This window comes from Alexandromys fortis, unplaced genomic scaffold (assembly GCF_014885135.2).
Source record: "Alexandromys fortis isolate MF-2015 unplaced genomic scaffold, M_Fortis_MF-2015_v1.1 scaffold_7, whole genome shotgun sequence".
Taxonomy (NCBI): Eukaryota; Metazoa; Chordata; class Mammalia; order Rodentia; family Cricetidae; genus Alexandromys; species Alexandromys fortis.
In genome coordinates this window covers 11698880-11713688 of record NW_026067920.1, presented here as the reverse complement: position 1 = coordinate 11713688, position 14809 = coordinate 11698880, and the positions used below count along the sequence as shown (strand labels likewise).

Genomic DNA, 14809 nt, shown 5'->3' with positions numbered 1-14809 from the left:
TCAGTATGGGAAGGTTGGGTTCATCTGGTCTGTTTTTAAGAATTAAAACGTGACACAGAGGGTAGATAGCAAAAGTTGGGGAAGAAGGGACGATCTAGGAAGGAAGGAACTATGTGATCATATGATCCTGGGCAGGAATGATGAAACCTGAGCTAGGATGATGGCTTCGGAAACAGAAAGAAGGGACAAAATATGAGATTCGTTAGAAGAAACGAATCTGAAGACAAATTGAATCTTAAAAGTTGACTCTCTAAGTCAGCACAGGCATAATCAGCACGGCCTTTTGAAATCCTCTTAGGGAATCGATTTGTCTCATTAAGGCTAGAAGCTGCCTTAAGCCACACAAGGGTGACCGCCTCTCTGTGCAGGACAGGGCTGTGCTTTCCCTCCGAGACCTGAATTCACACTCGAGCAGTGCACGCACACCACTCGCATTGTCAAAGCGAGCACATTTGCTGGGCACATTGTGTGGGAGGTCATGGCATATGCCAAGCTAAATCCTCCAGGGGCACCATCCACTGGATTGTAGAGGAAGAAAAGCTGATCGTCATTCTCTGCCCCTCCCCTTGGAATAATGGAAAGTGACAATGAAAAGGGCAGATCTGGTGGAGTCAAAAGTGACTGGGAGAATAAAGGAAGAGTTTGAGAAACGAAAACTCGGAGAGAAGACAGGAGCCATGCATGAGCCCTCAAACAGAGTTTGGCCTCTGACATAGGGCCCTGCAGCCTGAGGGTTATCTGATGCCCTTCTATAAAGGAATTAGAAGGGTTTTCCTCATACCTATGGGTTTCTATGTAGCAAAGAAAATGAAAATAAAGCCTTTCTTTGGAATATTTGTATACGTAAGCATAGGGTGTGTGTATAAGAGACAGACAGACTGAGACAAAAAAATCATCCATAGTATTGAGAATTTTCTGCACACAGGATTCTTTCACACAATGATTTCAAATATATTAATGCTCTCTTTGGGGGATAATTATCATCACTATCATCATCATCATTTGTATACATTGTATACATGATTACTGTATATGATGAGCAACTGCCATTAAAAAAGATACCTTCCTAATAATAGCTACCAGAGAAGTCTGCACAGCATACTCCCCAGGGCTACTGAGGAAGAACAGGAATGCTCAGGAGACAGAGGGAACAAGAGCAAAGGGTGAACGTGCACATGAACGTGCTTTTCAAAGGACAGAACCAATGAGAAAAGGCATGCATGCTTAGAATTGGTCTGTATAATTTCATTAGACCAGAGGCCAAAGGCTATCTCTAATTTTCTAAAACTTGTAGGGACCAGGGAAAGGATAGGACCTGAGTGTGTGCTGTTTCCATCCATACCACTGTGCCATCGCTGTCAACTATTACTATTCTGGTGCTACGACAATGTGCCATAACCAAGAGCAGTTTATGGGAGTAAAAGATTTATGTTAGCTTTTAGTTTCAGAGGAGATACAGTTCATCACTGAGAGAAAGGTATGGTAGCAAGAGGGTGAGGCCATTGCAGACATCAGGAATCAGGGAAATCATGTTTTGCCTGTACACAGAAAGCAGAGAGAGAGAACAGGAAGTGGAAGCACATTAAACCCATTTCAGTGATGCACTTTATCCAACAAGGCTCCACCTCCTAGGCTTCCATAATCTTCCCAAACAACAACACATGAGCTTCTGGGAAACCTTTCTCACTGAAACCACACCAGTGGTTTAAACCTCATCTGTGGCAGGCAGAGTGCTGGGCCCATGGTGATGCGTATCAATCATCCACACACACACAAAAAAAAATCTTTAAAAAGAATAGTTTATAAAAACTCATGCATTGTCGCAACTGCTGGAAAAGCTCCCTGTTACCACTCAGTCTCAGTCATACGCCCTCTAGAATACCTCCCCACTCAGTGTCTCTGCGATTCAATTATCTAACATCACTGTTTCTGCGTTTAACCCTCTAGCCTATCACCTATTAAAAATAAATTTACAAGAAGTCCAAGACTCTGAACCATGCCTGAAGACACTATCTTGGGGTGGTCTTCCAAGGCAAATGGGGCAGTTTCTTCTACCCACCACCATTTATTAAAAATCACTTGCCATTTCTCCTTCATGTTGTGATTAAAATGGTGCTTTAATTTTTACTTAGCTACACAGCTAGGCTCTCTTTCATGTTTATTTCATTCCAATAGAGAAGGGGCTAACATAAAGTATTTTTTTAAAGAAGCTATTAAGTTTGAGAACTCTCAGAAAGTTTGGGTTAACCAAATACATAAGAGCCAGCTAGAAATATGCTTAAGATATTGGCCAAACAATATTGCAAATAATATAGTTTCTGGGTAATTATTTGAGGTCTGAGCTGCCGGGAATGAATGAGCAGCCTCCCCTAACAGGTGTCAGAATTATTTTTTGTACTCTAGCTAAGGAATGACCCCTTCTATGAACATACCATAGCTTCTAGATTTGTTCATTTGCTGTTACATCCTAGGGCTGATTCTATCCTTCGGTCTCTGTGAATAAACAGCATTACATGAATAGAAATGTACAAATATCTACTGTAGGCATTGCCTTCAATTCTTTTAGGGTTCAATCTTGAATAATTCCTGCTGCTGTAAGAAATTTCTTTAATGGCATCATTTCTACTTCCTGCCCTTACTCCTACCCCAAAAAGATATTTTCAGGCTCTCCCAGGACAGTCATGTCTCATTCCCCAGAATTCTAGGAAGCCTGTAACCACACTCTCTCCTTCTGAGCACTGCCCTTGAAGAGGTTTGCACCTCCTATATCTAGGTGGTAATCACTCGTGTCTGAGATGCCAAAGGTGGAAAGATTTAGAAATATGAATTCTGATACCAGGACACCCAAGGTCCAAATAAGAGAGGTCACATCTACCTGCAAACTCAGGTCACACATGCATCTTCAGAAATGGGAAGCAAACCTGGAGAGTGAGAAAGGATGTGGACCACACACAGGAGGAGAAAAGAGAGTACTGGGTCCTGACACTCCTTTCTCCTGAGTTGAGGGCTGAGCAAACACTTCTGATTCAGAGATGACATCTTCGGATTTGGGGATGGGAGTACAGGAGTCATTTCTACTGGGCTGCAATAACCTGGGATACTGAAGGGAACAGCATTCCCTCTATTTAAAACTCTTTTAAAACTGCATTTATTCATTTATGATATGCATGTGTTTTGTGCTGTGGCACACATGAGGTCAGAGGATCATTTGTATAACTGCATTCCTTTCTTTGGCCATGTAGGTCCACCAGGAGTTTAAATCCATACTGCCATGCTGAGCAGAACCTTACCCACCAAGTCACTTTCCGGGCCCATCATTCTTTTCAAGAGGATTTCTATTTAGTATTACATCAAACTAAAAATCTTTTTGTATGGTGAAGAATGCAATCACCAAAAAGAAAGGACAGATCACAAAAATGTTCAAAAAACATATATTTCAAAACACATAAGGTACTCCAACAACTGAAAAACAGAAAGCCAGTGACCCAGTCCTTTTAAAGATCAAATGTCCTGAATAAATATTTTTCTAATAAGACACACTAATAGCCAATGTCCATAAAAGGCGTTCAACATTACTAATCTAGTAAAGGCAAATTAAAATCACAATACCATCTCACACTCACTTAGATGGCCACTGCTAAAAGAAAAATGATAAAACTATCAGTGAGGGTGTAGATAAAAGGAAATCTTCGTATACCTTTCGTATCAATGTAAAATTATGATACCACAATAGAATACAAATAGAGATTCATCGAAACACTAACCACAGAACTGCTGTACAGCCCAGCAGTTTGTATGTGTCTACACAAAGGGACGGAAATCATTTGTTGGAAAGACATAGGCACGTCTCTGTTGGTGACTTCACTACTCAAATGAGCAAGGCATAAAGTCAATGTAACTCTCCTCTCATAATGAACCAAGGAACAATGAATGCTTTCACATATAAAACAGAATATATCATTCAACCTTGATAAACATGCCCTGTCTTTTAGAACAGGAGGAAGGCTCCTGGAGGATGACATAATATCCGGCACAGAACGACAAAGCTACCTGTATGAGAACTCCAAACCAGCCAGACACAAAGGGCTGCCAGCATGGTTGCCATCAGTTATTCTGGAAAGAGAGCAACAGATGTTGACCAACCTAACACAAAGCTCCATTTCTGTGAGATGAATGAGAGCTTCACCTGAACTGTATGCCATGGTCCCTACAGTTAACAACTGCAATGCACACTCAGAACTTGCTGCTTCCCGATATCATGCTAATTCATTCCCAAAGTGTATCCTGGTCCGGGATAGGTAGTTTAGTTTTTCCTTTACTAAATCCCTTTGAAATCCCTTTTAAATCGCTGTCTAGTCAATTTGTACAGTTACTACAGATTGATACTATATGATATCTGATGAAAGTCAATTTGGCATCATCTTTATTTTTTCCTTTCAGCTTACATATCCCTACACTGAATATCAACATTTTTTTGTTTTCTCGAGACAGGGTTTCTCTGTGGCTTTGGAGCCTGTCCTGGAACTAGCTCTGTAGACCAGGCTGGCCTCGAACTCAGAGCTCCGCCTGCCTCTGCCTCCTGAGTGCTGGGATTAAAGGCGTGCACCACCACCCGGCTTGAATATCAACATTCTTATCACATTTGCCTGCCAGACGAGAAAAAGGCCATATCCTATATATTCATAACCAAATGCTTTTGTGTGATACTAAACTCTTGCATAAGTTTATTAAAGATATAGTTTGAGTTTTGTTTTTATGTTTACTATTTTTTTGAGATTATAATTCCAGCATTCCTCTCTTCCCCTTCCTCCTTCCAAACCCTCCCATATGCTCCTTCTCACTCTCCTTCAAACTTAGTGCCTCTTTGTTCACTAGTTTTTATTTCATGTATATACATACACACACACACAAACATGTATATTACTAAATATAATCTGTTCATTATGTTTGCTGCAAGACTGTACCTCCTAGTAGCATTCTTTTTGATGCAGGGTCTCTATACATACTCTTGGCTGTCCTTGACCTCACTCTGTAGCCCAGGTTGGCCTCGTACTCATAGAGATCTGTTTGCCTCTGCCTCCTACATGCTGGCATTAAAGGCATACAAGCATGTTTGGCTTTCTAACAAATGATTTGTTGATATTGCTGTTGAGATATACTTTTTGATTTTTAACTTGAGAAATTTAACTTTTATAGAGAGTCATGAAACTTTTATAAGCTTATAAATTTACCTATAATTTTATTTGTATTGTTTGAAATATTTATTTAAATCCTTACATAGTGAGATCTATTGATTTTTTAATGTTTTTGTTATTTATTTATGACTTTGACATCTTGTGAGGAAAGGCTTTTCTTGTTTCTAAAATCATGCATTTCTTATTACTTCATTATTTTTAGTGTGATTTATTTTTATTTTCATTTTTGTACTGCTGGAAATCAAATCCAATGTTTTATACATTCGAGATAAGTTCTCTGTCACTATACTATATTCTAACTCTCCTATTTGTATATTATTAATTTTTAATAAATTTATGGGGGTAGTTTAGTATTTTTCTTCATGGTAAATGTAATAATTGAACAGAACAAACTGTATACACTTGGGTGAGTTCCCACATCTATGTAACTTCCATCCCTACATTGTAGAAGAGGGACTCCAGGGTCTTGAACATGTTAGGTCAGCACTCTACCACTGAAATATACTCCCCCTACACCAACTGCTCCATCTTTTTTTAAAGTTTATTTTATTTATAATTGGTATGTGCATGTGCATGCATGTATTCATGAATGCATGCAAGTAAGGGTGTGTGTGTGAGAGAGAGCAACTCTGTTCTGTGTGTCTCTTTTTCTCTCCCTGTCTCTCTCTGTCTCTCTGTCTCTGTTTCTCTGTTTCTGTGTGTGTGTGTGTGTGTGTGTGAGAGAGAGAGAGAGAGAGAGAGAGAGAGAGAGAGAGAGAGAGAGAGAACGCACAATTTCCACAGAGGCTAGGAAAAAGCATCAGCTATCAGAAGGCTAGAGTGGCAGATGGTTGTGAGCTATTCAACATGGGGCTGAAACAAACTTCAGTCTTCTGTAAGTAGAGGTCATGCTCTTAATCAGAGTCATCTCTCTAGCCTCTCAATTGCTCAACCTAATTTATATAAGTACTGCACTATTCTAATTCTTAGCAATGCACAGAGACATGTTGCATAATTACCAGCCCCTACCATTTCTCCATTATTATTTAACAATTTTGATTTTGTTATTAACTTACATTTCTAGATATCCTTCAGAAGCATTTGTCAATTAAAAACAAATTAGTACATTGAAAACTTTTATTTAAAAGATTTATGTACTTTTCACTATATTGCATTAATGTAATGTTCATATTAAAAGCCACAGAACTTAAAACCATAAAAATCAACACAACTTATAATAATGAATATTCCTGTTCAATAATACAGCCTCTTTTTTCACTTACTCAAGTCTAAGCGATGCTCACCTACATTTTTATTTTTATATGATGTGCATTATTATATCAGATTCAAAGTGAGGTGCTTTATCTTACAGTTTGGAGATTGAAACTCCTTCATTGCTCTCAGCTCTGTAGCCATGGCTGTTGTATAGCAATGCTCCTGAATTTTGCATATCTGTAAGCATTCTTTTTTTTTTTCAAATGATTCTCACACACAAGCTAGAAATAATCATGGGCTTATACCCTCCTCTTGCTATTTTTGTTTTCTTATGGTTTCACCTCTTTCCTTATGGGTAGAGCATACATCTCAGTGTTGAGCATCCTGTCTCTTACACACACTGTCTCTGAGAGCTACAGAGCTGGCCCTGAGCACAAAAGACACGTGACAGTGTTTGCTGTCCTTGCCTCCCTTCTACACTGAAAGCGCAGTGGACAGAGAGGTGGAGCCTAGAGACTGCCCCCTCTCTAAGTATGGGCAACAAGAGAGTTCTGAACCGTTCTGAATATCCTTTTGCATGGACCTTGACCCTCTTCCTCTCACCTGCTCTTCAGCCAGCTACTCTTTTCTACCTGGCTCCATAGCACCCCAGATTCCAGCAAGAGTAGTCATTGTCACCAGTACCCAGCATTGGGGATACCACTCACCTTGTAAACTAACATCTTATGACCTAAACTAACTAGAATGACAGTAACAAGACTGAAGCCCAGCTTCTCTGCCAGCAATAGCTACAGCCCCACTACATGAAAACATGAAAAGTTCAACACAGTTATACCACCAAGACATGTGGAGCTGAGACACAGTCAGCATGCCCCCTCTGTGTCTCTGTCTCTCTTCGTCTCTTCCTCTTTATCTCTTCTCTCTCTCTCTCTCTCTCTCTCTCTCTCTCTCTCTCTCTCTCTCTCTCTCTCTCTCTCACACACACACACACACACACACACACACACATTCTTGTTCTTTCCTGAACCTTGTTCTGTTCAGAGGTCCTGTACAAGCCTAGACAACTGAGAATAGGGTACTTCAATTGAGAAAATGCACCCATAAGACTCACCTGTGGGCATATCTGAGGTGCATTTTCTTAATTACTTGTTGATGTGGTAGGACCTTGCCCACAGTGGATGGTGCCACCTACAGGCAGTTGGTACAGGATGTTCTAAGCAAGCAGGCTGAGCAAGCCATGAATAACAAGCCAGTAAACCATCCTCTGTGGCCTGCGCTACAGGTCCTGCCCCCAAGCTCGTACCCTGTTTGAGTGCCTACCCTGACTCCTTAGGTGATAGACTGAGGTACAGAACGTAAGCTGAAATAAGCCCTCCCCGCTCTGGGTTCCTTTTGATCATGGTGTTTGACCGCAGCAATAGAAACCTTCACTAAGACAAAATTTGTACCGTGGTGTGAGGTTTTGCTAGGACAGACCTGACATGGGTCTTAGAGAGTTGCAATAGCATTTGAGCAATAGAGATCTCAGAGCTCAGTGAGCTGTTCTATGGGAGCACAGAAGATAAAGCTGAGCGCAGTGCAGATCCCGGAAGCCTGGCCTGTGGAGTATCAAAAGGAAGCAGACTATATCAGGTCATCAGGGTCATTCGTGTGAATTTTTTTTTTTTTTTGAGAATCTGTGATTCTTCTCACCTGGGGCTAAAAAACTGTAATTAACAAGAGACCACTAAAGTAAAAAATTTGTTTCCTGGGAAAATGATTTGATTATGGCTAGAGGTGAGAAATTAGTGGTGACGAAGAAGAGATCAGCATTACTCTCTCTGTCCTCCCAGATCCGATCTCCAAGACTCATACCCAGCTCTGCAGCAGGACACTTATGACAGACTTTCCTCATCCCCTGCTCCCATCTCCTGTGGAACCCACACATCTCTCCTGCAAACCTCCTTCCCCCAAGCTGTTGCTCTGTCCCAGACCCCAATCCTAGCAGACATCCCCTGACAACCCAAGGGCTGCTCCTCCCAGGGCAACAGGTAGGCTGAAGGCTGACCCACAGTGCTCCGCTCCACTGCTCCTGCTCCTGAGAGCCAATGCCGCCAGTGTCATTCCAAGTTCTGCAGCAGGAAATCTGCTGCAGTCTCCCTTTCCTCTACCACCCCATCCCCAAACACCATAAAGACCTTTTCTTCTGACCTTCCCTCACCCCAGTACCTCAGTACTCCTGGCTTTTAACATTGCAAGGCATTCCTTGGGAACCCGGCAGCTGAGCAAACCAGGAAAACAGTCAACACATAGCCATAACCTGCTCCTAAAATCCAAAGAGTAAACAGAAAAAAAAAAAAAGAACAAAACACCTGCCCAACAATGACAAATGCAGAAATCAGCACCTGGGCCTCTAATCCTCCAAACCCAGATGCATAAAAACACAACAGGACGATGCATCTCTACTAGAAACCAGCTATCCTACCACAGCAGGCCCTAAATAGTACAATACAGCTGAAGCACAAGAAAAAGACCTTAAGACCAACTACATAAAGATGATAGAGGTCCTTGAAGAGAAAATGAATATATCCCTTAAAGAAAGCCAAGAAAACACAATTAGAAGAAAATAAAGAAATCCAAGAAAATACAAACAGTAGAAGAAAATGAATAAAACCACTCAAGCCCTGAAAAATGGAGAACAGAACCAATAAAGAAAACACAAAGGAAAAGAATTCTGGAAATGAAAAATTTATGAATTGGAACAGGGAATTCATATGAAAGCTTTGCCAACAGAATACAAGAGATGGAAGAGAGACTCTCAGGTGCTGAAGATATAAAAGAAATGCATAGATAAGTTAAAGTAAATATTAAATCGAAAAAAATAAACTGATATAAAATATCCAGGAAATCTGGGACACTATGAAAAAAAACTAAAAATAACAGGAATAAAGGAAGGAGAAGAATTCCAGCTTAGAGAACCAGAAAAAGTCTTTATCAAAACCATAGAAGAAATTTTTCCTAACTTAAAGAAGAAGATGCCTATAAAGGAACAAAAGGCTATATATATAAGAAGATGCCTATAAAGGAACAAGGCCCTCTGAATCAACTAATGTGCACATGAGCTCACAGAAACTGAAGCAGCAAGCACGGGGCCTCCATGGGTCTGCACCAGGTCCCTTGTGTCTATATCACAGCTCTCAGCTTAGTATGTCTACAGGACTTCTCACTGTGAGAAAGAGTGGGCCTCTGCCTCTTTTGCTTGCTCTTGGGACTCTTTTTCTCCCGGTCAGTTTCTGTGTCCAATTTCACTATGAAAGTTTTTACTTCATCTTATTATGTTTTATATTGTCAGGTTGTTGCTTGTTATCTCTTAGAAGCCTTTTCTTTGCTAATGAGAAGCAGAAAAGGGGTGGGTCCAGAGGGGAGGAGAGGTGGAGAGAAACTGGGAGAAGTAGAGGGAGCAGAAAATAAAACCAGGATATATTGTATGAGAAAAAGATCTATTTTTAATAAAAGAAAAGGAAGAAAAAAAACAGTATCATTGAAAACCTTAAATCTTTGAGTTTTTCCTCAGAGTTAGCACACAGAATTGATTGTCTAGAGGTCACAAGGCTGTACCTCATGCTGCCAGCCCAACTTGGCGATTTGAGTCACCCAGGTGGTATAGTTTTAAAGGCATGAAGGGGTCATAGAGAGCAGCTTAGGCTTGGTTGGCACTGTGAGAGGACAGAATTCATTGATAAGAGAACAGGAGAAGCCACTGGTAAAGGTGCAGCTTTAATTACAGTGACAAGCCCCAGATTGAAGGGTTTATGGAGAGCCTCTGAGGCTTGGGGCACCATGTGACAGGGTCAGGGTCTCTGAAGAGAGCCCAGGGAAGTCTACTGTGGAATGGGTGGTGGACTCCCCAGCATTTTGGCTATCCCAGCACTATGGGTGACCATCAAGAACAACAACAGGTGTGGGGAAGAGCCCTCCGGAGCCCATGAGACAAGCTGTGCATGCTATGGATGGCAGAGGCAGTGAGATGAGATGCTGCTCTCATGGCCCTTTGAAGCCCAGAGGACTGGGAATGGGGCCCGGACATCAGAAACTTAATGCTTTACACTATTGGAGCTGGGGTTTGTTTTGATTAAATTGTGACATTGCTTTGCTTCTACTGTCTAGCAGTAAGAGAGTATGTAACTTAGTTTTGCTTTTACAGGAGCTCACAAGTGAAGGACTTTAAAATTTTAGAGAGGCTTTGATCTCTTAAAGAGACTTTGGACATTTTAAAGAAACTGAATGTTTAAAGTGTTTGAATTTCTAAAGACTATGGGACCTACCTTTAACACTTGGGATATTTTATATTGTGCTATTGCTGCTAGTCTGAGACCTTGGGAATGAAAAAGGAAGGAAAGTGCATGGTTTAATTAATGATGTGTTTGTGTGTCAAGTTGACAGGGGCTCAATTGTTCTGGTTGGGTTTTGTTAACTTGACTGAAATGTAGACAGCTGAGGGGGCCACACTGAGAAATGCATCCATAAAGAAGGCCTCTGTGGTAGTTTCCTTATATATATACATACATATATATGTATATATATACATATATATGTATTCATTTTACATATGGACCACATTCCCCCTGTCTTCCCCTCCCCCCACCTCCCCCCAGCCTACTGATGTGGGAGGGCCCTGCTCAATGCAGGCAGTGGTACCTCTTGGACAGCAACCCTAGGCACTTCAAGAAAGCAGGCTGTGCAGCTCATAGGGAATAGCCAAGAAGCAGAATCCCTCCTGTGGCCTCTGAATCACCCCTGCCTCCAGGTTCCGGCCCTGTTTCAGTTCTTGCCTTGACTTCCCTCAGTGATGGACTGTAATGTGGAAGTGGAAACTGAAATAAACACTTCCTTCCCTGAGTTGCTTTTAGTTGTATTCTTATCACAGCAATAAAAACCCCAATGAAGACATCAGGATCCTTGTACCTTGGGTTTTAACAGTAAAAAAGATGACAGAACATTCTCGGTCCTTGAACGCATTTTTAGCTTATCTCAGCACTGCTGAAGGTAGTCTCTATCCGGACACTTTCTTCCTAGGAATTGTGAATGTTGTGAGATGATCACATCTGGCTTTTCTTCTGGTGACCCTTCTTGATGGCCCTTAGTTCTAGCTGATTCGGGCTCCTCCAAGGAGCAGGGCCCAGCACCAGCAAAGGCTCAAGCTCTATTAGCCTTTTTATCTTTACTTCTGTTGATTCCTCCTTCTCTTTGGATCACTGGTTGTTGTTGTTGTTTTAAGAGGACTTTACTGTGTAGCTCAGGATACCATTGAACCCATGATCCACTGCCTCTGCCTTCTAAATGTTGGCATTCCTAGGCTGTGTTACTCTATCTAGCCTGGCTCATTTCTTTCTTTTAAAAAATAATTTGTATATTTTAGGATTTATATTTAGGCAAGTGAACGAGTGTGTGTGTGTGTGTGTGTGTGTGTGTGTGTCTGAATATGAGCACAAGAATACAGGAGCTGACAGAGCCGGAAGAGAGTGTCAGGTCTCCTGGAGCTACAGTCACAGATGGTTGTAGCTGCCCAGCATAGGTGTTGGGACCTGAGCAAGGTCCTCTGTAAGAGCAGCAGCTCTCAACAGCGGAGCCAACTCTCCAGCCCCTCTGCTCAGTTCCCCATGCTCATGACTGCATTCTCACTCTGTTAAGGAACACCACCCCATCACAAGCATGCCTTTATTGCATTTGTTGGCTTCTTCACTAGCCGGCTTCTTGTCCACCTTCTTTCCAATTTTCACCTTCTAGGTTCATTTTATTACTTTCTAATTTCATGCAATCCTACTTTTCCAAAATAAATTATCTGGTGAGTTAATACCTTATGTCTATTCTTGAGGCCATATTTTCATACCACTGAAAACGTCTTTTCAAAGACCTGTGCTCTATGTGTGCTATGTTTATGGAATTCATCGAGAATTCCATGAGTTCCCCAACTCTTAAATAGGTTTCACAACAACAACAACAAAAGTGATTCCTTTTTCCATTCATCCCTCTGTTTTCATTTGTGTTTGGAATATGTATTTATAGTTTTTAATTTTGAAGGTTAAAGTCCATTCTTCTGGAAAGCATAAAGCCAGAGTTATAAGAAAATTCAATAAAATCTAATACCATCCATATGTCAGTCCTAATAATGCTTTTTAACCTTACAAAGCAATTTTTCTGTCTTTTAGCCTGAACCAATATGGTAAATGTGTGTTTCTATCTCTCTTGACTTCGCAGAGAAATACATTACTCCTGTCTTGCCCCGCCCTCCCTTGTGACAGGTGTCATCGCCCTGCCTCCAGGCCATGTCTGCCACATTAAGAAAGAAGCATGTTACATTCACAGAAGTTCATACCTAGGACACTACCTTCCCTACAAGCTTGGATCTGAAAGGGATTTCTAACTGCCCACTCCTCTAGCCCACTAGCCAACATCCTCAACCCTGTTTGGTTTCCTCAAGAATCTGGTTCCTACTAGCCTGCCCCCAGGGGAGTTCTTTCCACTTACGCTTCCCCTACCCTATCACTGATCCCCCTATATGTCTTAGTTATGTGTAGGGAAACACCTCCAGAGGCCCCAGACTCCTCTGGCCTGACTGTCCTCGTGCCCATTTCATTCACACACTTGTCCTGGGGAAACAGAGCTTGGCTGCATAGTCTATGGGAGCCCACCTGGTGAGAGCTGCTGGTGAGGTCAGAGAACTTTCCACTTAACTCATCCTGTGACACCTCCACTGGATTTTGCTCTTTACTTGGAATATACATTCTCTCAAAATGTATAGCTCCTTTGAAAGTAGTTCCTAAGACCTCTCTTTCGGGGAGCTACTATGAAGCATTACATTCTAACATTCAGTTGCCTAGGTGTAAGAACTGTTTTAAGTTTATGTTGCTGTCATATAAAAATGAAGACTTCTTACCAGAGACCAAGTTGCTGAAATACCATCCACACAGAAAATAGAGGATGGAATCAAACAGAATCATCCAGCAGACCCAGCCAAAGGTCATGCCTCCTGGCTCTGGAGCTCGGTACATGTGACTCCACTGAATGCCTGGCAAGAGAAGAAAGGACTGAGCTGCATGAGCCTACTCCATTACTGGAGGCTTGCTTGATGAGGGAGTGGACTAGTTTTAGAGAAGCCTCCTGTACAACCAAAAGCAAGTCGATACCAGCAATGCTAACTCTCCAAAAGCTTGTGTAATCTTACCTCTGAGCCAACCTCCACCATTCTCCCTGAGACTCGCTGATACCTTTTTTTACTGATTTAACTAAAGACTAACTCACTTTACTGATTTAATTAAAGAGCAATTTGTATTTATAGACAAAAAGTATGGTTTAATGAAACTTTACATAATACTCTGCTCTTGGAAAATATGTTAAATAATATACAGCAGTTCTAGGGTAGGAAAAAAAACATTATTTTGTTATGTTTGAGATTTACTCCTGGATTACAATGTAAGCTCAGAACATTCCTCTTCCTGTTCACTGGGGCACTAAGTTAGAACCCAGCTTTAAAAAGTTTTAACCATTGGAATCAATTAATTTACTTTTCCTTTGTATCTTCTTGGTCTAGTTCTTGCTTTGAAGATCAATTGAAGGAAATTTGAAGGAAATACCATTTAAGATCAAAAGGGCATCTTAACATATGTTACTGGAAAAGCTGAATAAATCTAACAGTGCAAAGTGACTTCCCAAAGCAGTAACATCCAATATTGAGTTTTACCTATGGCCTATATTTTCTTTTATTTCCAAAGCACACCCCAAAACCATANTACTTAGGGAGTTTATGATTTTTTTAAAAAAATACAATGTAAGTAAAATGGTGCTGCCAATACATTTTTAAATTAGTTTAAGGGCCTGTATATATATCTCAGTTGGTAAGTTTACTTTCCAGGCACACACCAGGTCCTAGGTTCAGTCCCCAGCACTGTGTAGACCAAATGTGGTAGTGTGTGCACGTGATCCCAGAAAGTGGGAGATGCTAGCAAGAGGATCCAAAGTTCAAGGTTATCCTCACTTACACAGGGAGTTCAAATCTAACCTGAGCTAGAAAACTTATTTCAAAAAAAAGTTTAAACTGGATGTATGGGTAAATATGTACAGAAAATGGAAGTGATACCTGCGACATTTTGTTTGCAAATTCGACATCAGACCCAGAAAATAATAAAGGTGAGTGTAGAAGAGGTGATAAAGGCTCATCCTAGGCCAACCACGGTCTAGCAGATAGAAGTTACACACAAGCCCTACTCTTGGAAGAATCTGAAATGTCAGTAGATTGACTGTGTACCCTAAGTAAGACCTGGGCACTAGCCTGGATCTACCACTAGACTTGGGTGGTATCTGCAGCAAGAGGTGCTGTGACATGATTATTTTCGACTGTTATCAGAACCAAACAGCTAAGTGAGGGGACATTTTCTATCAGC

The 14809-nt window shown here is 41.2% G+C and overlaps 1 protein-coding gene across 2 annotated transcripts in view; it reads right to left on the bottom strand.

Moving 5' to 3' along the window:
* Positions 1-14809, bottom strand: part of Abca13 (ATP binding cassette subfamily A member 13) — a 399663-nt gene that overhangs the window by 219212 nt on the left and 165642 nt on the right. For both annotated transcript variants that reach the window (XM_050141226.1, XM_050141225.1), the window contains exon 35: positions 13306-13437. In XM_050141226.1, coding sequence (XP_049997183.1) covers positions 13306-13437 — 132 coding nt within the window. The remainder of the gene's footprint in view (positions 1-13305; positions 13438-14809) is intronic.